Here is a 10,315-nt window from a genome sequence, read left to right as displayed (position 1 = left end):
CCCCCCCCCCCCCCCCCCCCCCCCCCCCCCCCCCCCCCGCCTCCCACCACCCCCCCCTCCGCCCACAACACAAACTCTTCTTAAAGGCACATTTGGAAAACAGGAATGTAAGCAGAGCATGTGTGAAATGAGCAAAAACGGTTTGTTGTTTTTAAAAGTTGTTACTGAACTTCAGGGGCAGCTAAAGAGGGAAGAGAGAGCCATGTCCCACGAAGGCAGAAATTTGTGTGGCAGCAGATAATAAAAGTAGGGGGGGCAAGTAAAAAGCTTACTCCTCACCCAATTCATTTAGTACGAGTTTCTGGCAGAAGCTCACCCACTTGGCAGGGTATTCAGGATGTGTCCATCAGCTTCGCATCAGGAGGCGTCACGTGGGCTCCAACACGCCTATAGCCGCTGAAAATTCCTAAGTGTCTGTGTGTAGGGATGGTGCTTTTCTGACCTGGAGAGACAGTGCACAAGGCTTACCTGGGTTAAAGAGTACGGTCCCCTTCAGATAGGCGTACTCCTTGGTATCGATGTTCAGACTCCAGCACTTGATAAAGAAGCTCTTTATGGCTTGGATTGCAGCAGCTGAGGGCAGGTGCACAGCCTCGGCGGATGGCTGCTCTGTGGTCAGGGTATCTGCAGGCTCCGCGCCCTCGGCCTCCTGCTGCCTGGTAGTGAGCATCTTCTGCAGCACGCTGGGCTCAGAGATCTCCATCATCTCGAAGTGCAGGTGATCTTGGGCCAACTCAAGCATGAGTAGGGGCGCCCAACAGCTCCGTACTAGCACCAGCTGCTGATCCAGGGGCAAGATCTGGAAGCAGGGCAGGTACTTGACAAAGCGCAGGGTCTTCAACAGGCCAGCTGATGCTGCCTCGCACACCACCTGTGGATTTTTGAGTGCCAACGGACGCTGCACGCCAGACGAGGCGTCCCACAAGGGGGCCCTAAGCTGCTCTTCCGGAGTGGCGGGCAGTTGATCCGCGCTCCCGGGTGTGCCAGAGGCTACGCTGCTCTGCTGGGACTGCTCTTCACCGCACACGTAGCTGCGGTACAGAACCGCCATGGCCTGTGCACTCTGCAGCCCCTCAGGGCCAAGCACACTCTGCGTACAGTAGGACAGCTGCCACCACTCGCCTCCGCGACGTGCCTCGGGAGCTTCCGGAGCCACGTGCGTCTGCTTGGCGCTAGTGAGCAAGCTGTACAAGATGCTGCCCTGTCTTGGGTGCTCCTCTCCGCAGAAGCAACAGCGATACAGGAGCGAGGGGGCCCGGCCAGCCGGCGGCCCCTCTCTGCCCACCAGGGGCTCGGCGCTGCCGCAGGCGCAACCCCAGCATGGAGCTCCGAATCGCGCTCTGGGCGCCTCGGTCACTGCATTTGACTGCTTGGCGCTGGTGAGCATAGAGTAGAGGATGCTGCCCTGGCGCGGGTGGTTCTCCCCGCAAAAGCAGCAGCGGTACAGGAGGGGCATGGCTTGCCCGCCGGGCAGTCCCTCCCCACCCACGACGGACTGAGAGCCGCAGGCGCAACCCCAGCACTGAGCCCCCAAGCGCACCTTGGGCTCTTCCGGAGCTGCCTGCTTCTGCTTTGCACTCATCAGTAGATTGTAGAGGATGCTGCCCTGCCACGGGTGGTCCTCACCCGCCATGGCCCGAGGCTCCTGCTGCCCGTTCTGCCCAGTGGCTGCCGCTTGGGACTTAATTATACTGAGCGCGCACGCAAGCGCGTCCGCCTCCTCCGCCTGGACAAGGGCGCAGAGGGGGGCGCGCCTTTGCGCTTGCAGTGTGCGCTCCTGACCTCAGAAGTTCAAAGGGGCAAACACTCCTTAGAAGCTGGAAATCCAAGGGGAAACGTCTCAGCGCTGGAGCTCGTGGACCCTCCCTTCTTTCCTCACTCTATCCTTTTTTTACCCTACCTGGGGAAGAGTAGTGAACCTGGGGCAGCGAGTTAGGGCTCTGTTCCAACTCTTGCCTTTGGAAGTCTGATCTATTCCCTTTATTGGGGGAAGAAGTGCTTAAACAGGAAAACGGTCCATTTCTATGGCATCTTTATAAACTTTTATGGAGCGATCACAATTTGTATAACTTGCATTTTGTAAAACGTTTGGAAAGTGAGCTCTCGTTTACTAAGACCTTGAAAAGTGTAGACCCTAGACTAGTAGCGTCAGCATCATACACAGAGGCTGAAATGCTTTCTCTTCAGCCCCAGCCAAACTACCTGCAGGTGAGTTTTAATGAAATCCATTACCAGAATACACATATGCACTTTAAATGTGAAAATTATTGGTGGAAGCAGTCAATAACAAATGTTCAATTTAGTTCAATTAATCACCGATTCTGTCCTGGATGCTTGGGTCAAGGAGCTGGGGGCAGGGGTTGCGAACAGTATGCACTTGTAGCTGAATCGTGAGAACATAATAATCGCAGGGTTGTTACTGTGGGAACTTCTCATTCTTTTGTAGAAGCAGAAAGCTAATTACTGTCCCTGTTTCAAACCATCCTAAGATACTAATGACAAAAACAAGATTCAGAAAGCCCGAATGCTGGGCATTTGTCTGGGAGCCTCCTTTCTTTAGTTTCACATGAGAATAGGAGACTCTCTTTATTCAACCATCTGGCTTTGTGTAACTTGCCAATTCTTATACTCACAAGCCCCCCAACTTTAAGAGTACCAGCCTTTGGCGTTACTGAACAGGAAAGGGGATTAGAACACAGTAATTGGTATGGGACCTCTCTCTCTGGTTTCCATTCTCCCTCTTCCTCTTCTGTTCCCTCCCCATTCAGTTCTGTGGGGCCACGAAAACATAAGAAAATTGAGGGCACCCTCAGTTTTCCCTGTTGTCGTCTTGACAATTTCATACATGTGCAAACTTTACTGTGATCATCTTCGCCCCTATTCCCATCACTTAGTCACCTTCTCCTGCTGATTTCCTTCTCCTCTTCATCCCAATTAACGTCCCCCTACTTCCTTGTTTTTTTATTATTTATCTAGCTATTTATTTTTATCTTGTTTAATGTGGATCTTGTATGGGTAGCAATAACTGCTATGTGTTCAAGATGGCAATGGTTTTGTTTTGTACAAAAGAAAAAGTTTTGTAACATTCTTCTCTTACAGTCTTTTTGCCATAGCTTATGTAAAACACCCTATATCTTGGAGGCTTGATATGGATGTCACATTTAGGGCAGAGTACTCAACAGTTAATTTGTTTTCTACCTTTGATAGGTCCTATGTCACAGAGGTTTAGTTTCTTGCCCTGGCATCTAATGAACTCCATTTAAATCCTGGTTTTGTTATTTTGTAGTTCCATGGCCTTAGGGAACATACTTCTTATTGTTGCTATAAAAAAGTTACCACCAATGTAGTGGTGTACAGCAACACAAATAACATAAATCTATCATATGACAGTTTGAGGAACCAGAAATTCAAAGTCAGTTTTACTAGACTAAAATGGCAGCACCATTCATTTCTGGTGGTTCAAAGGAAGAATCTATTGCCTTGCCTTCTCAGGCTTCTGCCTGCATTCCTTGGCTCTTGGACACATCAGTCCCTCTTCTGTCTCCATATTAACCTCTGATTTTTTATGAAAGTTTGCGACTGTGTTAAATCCACCTACAAAATCCAGAAGGATATTGCCATCTTAAAATTCTAAACTTAATTACATCTACAAAACCTCTTTCACTCCATAAACAAATTCACAGCTTCTTATGACTAGGGCCTGCACACCTATGGGGGCCCATTGTTCAACCTACCATAGGAAAGTTCCTCAGCACTTTCCATGTAAAAAGTGGACAGTAGTGTCTGGGATATAGTTCTTATATATGAGTTCGTTTGTTTAAATAGTTAGAAGACTATTAAACATGGTAAGTCTCAGTTTTAGGACAGCAGGGGATACATAATGGAACAAGAAGTAATACTAAAAAGCACTATCATAACGCTGTCTCTCTTGCTGAAGCTCCTCATTCTCCATTCAAGCATTTGTCCCCACTTATCCTCTGTATCCCCATTTCCAGATTCACACTACTCAGGGGTATAGCACAAGTAATAAAAACCCAGAGACAGAAACTGGGCTTCAACCTGAGGGTCAGAAAAGCAAAACAGTCAGCCACTGGCTCTTACCTCTACCTCAGTCTGAAATGGCGATCCTGAGATCCTCCAGGAGTCTCAGGATGAGGCTGAGGCCGAGAACTGTCTCCTCCTGTTTTATATTCCTTTCTAGGGCTGGGATTAAAGGCATGCACCACTTGGATTGAAGGCATGCACGGCCCAGTTTCTATGGCAAACTAGTGTGGTTCCTGGGATTAAAGGTGTGTGTTACACTGCCTGGTGTGAAAGACTGGCCAGTGGGGCTGTTTTACTCCCTGATCTTCAGGCAGACTTTATTTATTAAAATACAAATGAAATATCACTACACCTGAGTTGTGAGATCTACAAGAAGAATTCATATTGACAATGTTAACTCACTGCCCATTCCATTATTGTCATTTTGAATATTCAAGCTCCTGCATTAATTATACTTGATATTGCTGCTTAACAATCTTTTTTCTTAACCCCCAAGCAGCCTAGCTAAAACACAGGCTACCCAAGTCTTTCACCTTAATATCAAAATGCTAGTTATAATCTTTTTCCAGACAAAGATTCTCTGTCTAACTTCCTCAGTTGTTTTGGAACTCACTCTGTAGACCAGGCTGGTCTCAAACTCAGAGAGATCCACCTGCCTCTGCCTCTCAAGTGCTGGGATTAAAAGTGTGCACCACCACCATCTGGCACTAGTTATAATTTTATTTTCTTCTTAGCCTCTGATGATCTGTTTACTTAGTTAAACGATGCTTAGCAATTGTCTCTCCCAATCCATATCAAAGATGCTTGCATACAAGGAATCTGTCACTCCGTACCTACCAATTAGTTTAATGTTCTACATACAGTAGATCCTCAAAAATGTGCTTGTTGGGCAACTTTAACTTTGGAAAGAAAGAACATCGTAATCTGACAACATAAAGGCAGCCTGTTCCTACACAGTCACTGTGTTGCGGACTCTTTAGGGAGGAAGCAGTCTTTGTTAGATTCATAGCTCCTGGTACAAATGTTGTTACAATCCGTACAGCAAAGCAAAAAAGAGAACTGAGTTAGCAGTTAAAAATTAGGACTCCCCTGTTCTCAAGATACAATGGGCTCTCAAAGTGTTCTTTGATTATTATTATTAAGAGATGTGAATTATACGGAGTCATGGCCTTCCTGAGACAATTTTATTAATGCACTTCAGGTATTTTATCATGCCCACTCCCCATATTACACGCATTTGCTGTCCTTTCTTCTCGGTTTCATACAATAAAGAAAATGTGGCAATCATCATTGCTTATTCTGTCTGACATGTTATTTCCCTTCCATTCATTTTTTCTGCAAACAATATGATTTCATTTTTCTTTATTTCTGAATCAACTGCGTTGTGCATGTGTCCTACACTGTCTTTATTCATTCATTCAGTGATGGACACTGACACTGGTACCATAAGCGTTATTATTATGAGTGCCATGGTAAGCATTGGTATATGTATCTCTGTTTCCCACTGAATTTGATTCCTTTGGGATATACGCCTAGTAGTGACAGAGCTTAATTATTTGGAAATTCTATTTTTAGTTTTTTGTTTTTTTTTTTTTTTTTTTTTTGCAGAACATCCATACTGATTCTCATAGGGGTTGAATTACTTGTCACTACCACCAACCCTTATAGGTTAGGTTTCTCCTGTAATTTTGCTGGCATTTGCTGTTTTCTTTCATCATACGAAACATTATTACCGGATGAAAGAGAGCTCCAGGGTAGATTTAACTTGCATTGTCCTGATGTCTAAGGACATGGAACTTTTTTCACATATATTTATTGTGTTTCCTTTGAAAACTGTCTGGTTGGATCACTTTTCATTAATTAATTGGATTATTTGGAGCTTGGGTATGTAAATTTTTTAATTCTTTATATAGTTTAGATATTAAGCCATTGTCAAATACATAATTCAATTCAACGAATCACCCTTAGGTTAGCTTTCTCTGTCATGAAATGTGGACAAATTTCTATAAATCAATATTTGACATGGGATTCTCCTCTGTCTCTGCCTACTTTGTTAAGCCTTTAAAAGACTTTTATATCTTCTTCTCACTCTGGTGATTTATAGAAACGTTTGCTGCCCCTTTGTTAAGTACAAATGGGAATATAGTAATCTAAATGTATATTCGTTTGCGTCTGATGTTCTGCCATTTAGCAGAGTAGTACGTAAAATAAAACATTACAAGCTATTTTTTTCCTGTTTGTTTTGTTCTGAAACAGAATTTGATATATCTCAGGCTGGCCTCAGTCTGCCGTGTAGTCAGGAATGACCTTGAACTTCTGATTCTCCTGCCTCTGCCTATATTTGTATTATAGGCATGCATGGCTACAATAGGTTTGAGCAGGGCAGGGGACTGATCTCAGGGGCCTCAGGAATGCTAGGCAAGTTGTCTCACAATTAAGTTACAGTCCTGGCTGTGAAGTAATTGTAATATGTGCACCTTAACTGAATGCCTTTCAAGGATTTCTTTAAGAATGTTTTATTTTATTTACTATGTTTTAAAATAGCCTAGAAATTTAAACCCATTTTATTTTACTTTAATTATAGATAACTCTTACGTATTTGGTGCATTTGAGTCTGGATTTTACGTTAGTGTATGTGACTGGAACTTGAGAGAAAGGTTAATTTGTAATGTGCTCATTGTTCCTGTTCTTTCTCAATAGCTGAATCTTCTAGTTTTTTCGCATTTTCCCTTGAAGTGGTGATCTGATCTTCTATTTGCAACTCTGAAGGACTTTCTGAGCTCTTTGGATTGACTGTTTCTAAAGAGAGATTGCCTGTTTGTCCTTCAGAAGTATTCATCCTTGGAAATGTCAGGAGAAAACTGACTTCATATTTCCACTTTCCATTTTTTTTTTCGAACAAATGGCCCTTGGGAAGCAAAATCATCCAAATACACCAGTGTGTTTTGCTAGCCTGCTGGGCACTACAGGATTAGCAAGACATAACCTTCTAAGGCAGACATGGAATTTCTCATTTGATTTGTTCCATAGTCTCAGGACACTATGATAGTAAGACAAAAGGACACTTATCAAATTAACCTGTCATATGCTGAGTCTGTCCCTAACTGCAATTCAGATATCAAGGCCGACTCATTGTGTGATGACCTTGGCCAGTTGGACACCTGCTTTGTGGAATCCATTATCTGTTCCAACTCAAGGTGGGAGTAAAGCTGTCCTGCCTGCCTGAACACAACCTTCAACTTCAAAGTCATGCAGCTTTCACTAAAGGACGTAGGAGTCAAGTCCAGGTGGGGATAAGATTGGATAAAATTGTAAAACTGACCTTTGCCGGTAAACTATGTGACCTTAGAAGACAGGATGATTTGAAATTTGATCCAGTTTTTAAACCTGGGCTTATCAGATTGGATGCCATCGACTTCAGTCCTTTTAGTAAATGGGTGACAGAGAATATCAGTGGTGGTTTCTTTATTTTTCAAGGGGAACATCATGTGAACAGTATTATAGAATTAGAGTAGTTCATAAAACCCATATTACCTTCTAGATGAGCTATCAAAAAAAAGTAATCAACCATCTTAAGGGTTGATTCCAGTTGCTGAGTTGAAATTAGAACTTTCCTAATCACTGTGATCCTGAAATATTCTAAAACAACTTTCTGTTTATTGTTGCTCTCAGTGATTGAGGGAGCCATTATGGGGTAGTAAGAAACCTGGCTCTAGAGAAATTCCCAGGAATTCACAAGGATGACCCCAGGTAAGACCCTAAGCAATAGAGGAGAGGGTGCCTGAACTGGCCTTGCCCTGTAGTCAGACTGATGAGTATCTTAAATATCACCATAGAACCTTCATCCAGCAACTGATGGAAGCAGAGGCAGAGACCTGCATTGGAGCACTGGACTGATTTCCCAAAGTCCAGTTAAAGAGTGGGAGGAGTGAGAATATGAGCAATGAGGTCAAGACCATGATGGGTTCACCCACTGAAACAGTCTACCTGAGCTAATGGGAGCTCACCAACACCAGTGGGACTGAGAAGGAAGGAACAAGCAAACTAGACCCTCTGAATGTGGTTGACAGTTACATGGCTGGGGCAGACTGAGGAGCTACTGACAGTGGCACCAGGATTTATCCCTACTGTTTGTACTGGTGTTTGGGGGAACCTATTCTTTTTGGAGGGATACCTTGCTCAGCCTAGATATAGTAGGGAGGGCCTTGGACCTTCCCCAGAGCAATGTGCCTTACCCTCTCTGAGGAGTGGATGGTGGGAGTGGAAACTTGGATTGGTATGTATAATTAAAAGAGATAGTTTGTTTTCTTTTTCAAATGAATGTATGAATGAATGAATGAATAAATAAAAGCAAATTTCTTAATCAAACAACCACCAAATGTAACATTCGTCAAACTGATTTACTTTTTACTAAATCTACTGATTTTTTTAATCCATATTCATGCCAGATGTTGGTAAAAGTATCTATTTGGTGAACTTGACCAACTTACAGTTTTGAAAATGATTGTCTCATTGACTTGGCTGTTTGCAAGGAGACCAATTCAACTGATAGGACAAAGTTAGAAAATAGTTACTCCATTGACATCCAGGGTTTCTGATAGCAATTTTAGTGAGAGACTCCTGTCCTATATGAGGCTGTAATTCCTAGGAAATTTTGTTTTCCCCTCTGGCTTTTCTTAGCAACTTATTCTTCACAATCATCACATCTACGCTGCCCGTGAAAAGGCACATTGAAAGCACATATAACTCCAGAATGCAACAATGAGCGAAGAATTTCTTCCATAGTTACTTCTCCTTTAATTTCATTAAGTTGCTCAGCCTTTATGCCTTTCACCTGATTGTGTGGTTTTTTAACAATTAGGTCAGTCCTTCAGTGTGTTGAATACTGACTGCCTGTCTTAACAAAATCAGCTTTTAGTTTAACTGTCAGTACTGTGAGGGCAAACACATTTTATTTGCTTGCTCAGGATATACAAAATAATGTTATATATCTTTAAGAAACATTAGCAGTACCTCAGAAATGTGAATTGTTAGAGCTAGATGGTGAGTTAAGTCAGTATCATTAGGCTTTCTGAAGTTATGTTTCCCAATTATACCAAATTTGTGCATTGAAAAGACTCTATACGTTTACATTACAAATGTGCTGAACAGTAAGAGATCCCTGCAGTCCATGTAAGTCATTCAGGACTCATGTCAACAATCTCATTATTTTCTTTGAGTAAACAACAGCAAACATACATGAAAAAAAAATTCACCAGATACAGTTCATTTTATTTTTTGCAGCAAAGCAAATTGTGGATAATGAAGACAACTAGAAATTTCATTTCCAAGCTGATATTTTTGCCATGACGAATAGTTGGGTTGTAAAAAGAAAGGAAGAGGCAAAACTAATTCTAAATACTCCCAAACAAACTGACTCAGCTCAAGGTCTCAGAAACAAGTTATGAGATGAGGACTTCCCTGAGAGATGATTTCCGGAACAATAATGAAGGTATAGGAAATATGAAATTGGAACCAAGGAAACACCAGAATGATAGTGTGTTACCATGGACACTATTAAAGGAACCAAAGGAGTTTCTATTGGTATTGCAAGAGATGTATAACAGAATGCTTTCCAGAATTATCCACCACAAAGAACACTGAATTAGCAATAAGTTTCTATTCCATTAGGTTAAAGATCCTCTTCAACTATGAATTTACCGTGGTGCAAAATAAGTCAGTATGAAGTAAGTCACAGTGACATGAGGAAGACTAGTTAACCCCCTGCACTATAATCAGAGATCTAAAACAGAAGAAACTAGGGAAGGGATGAGAGGCATGCCAGGGGAAATTTGTGGCCTATCATCCAGAACTGGTTGCCAGGAGATGACTCCAAGTAGATAGGGCACAGTTGATTCAAGTGATACAATAAGCACATCGGCACACCTCTGCCGAGCTTGTTCACTTTTCGAGCAAGGAACTCAGGACCGCGAGGGGGGCACCCACACACTGAGACAATGGGGATGTTCTATTGGGAACTCATCAAGGCCAGCTGGCCTGGGTCTGAAAAAGCATGGGTTAAAACCGGTCTCGCTGAACATAGCGGACAATGAGGACTACTGAGAACTCAAGAACAATGGCAATGGGTTTTTGATCCTACTGCACATATTGGCTTTGTGGGAGCCTAGGCAGTCTGGATGCTCACCTTACTAGACCTGGATGGAGGTGGGTGGTCCTTGGACTTCCCACAGGGCAGGGAACCCTGATTGCTCTTTGGGCTGACGAGGGAGGG

General features: G+C 43.2%; 1 protein-coding gene across 1 annotated transcript in view; it reads right to left on the bottom strand.

Moving 5' to 3' along the window:
* The window catches only part of Nr0b1 (nuclear receptor subfamily 0 group B member 1), a 4,288-nt gene extending 2,609 nt beyond the window's left edge, over positions 1–1,679 (bottom strand). Inside the window, exon 1 of the mRNA XM_050131862.1 lies at positions 469–1,679. Coding sequence (XP_049987819.1) covers positions 469–1,633 — 1,165 coding nt within the window. The 5' untranslated portion in view covers positions 1,634–1,679. The remainder of the gene's footprint in view (positions 1–468) is intronic.
* Positions 1,680–10,315: the final 8,636 nt, after the last annotated feature.

Source organism: Alexandromys fortis, unplaced genomic scaffold (genome assembly GCF_014885135.2).
Source record: "Alexandromys fortis isolate MF-2015 unplaced genomic scaffold, M_Fortis_MF-2015_v1.1 scaffold_385, whole genome shotgun sequence".
NCBI lineage: Eukaryota > Metazoa > Chordata > Mammalia > Rodentia > Cricetidae > Alexandromys > Alexandromys fortis.
The sequence above is the reverse complement of the archived record's forward strand: the minus strand, read 5'-3'. Positions and strand labels throughout refer to the sequence as shown.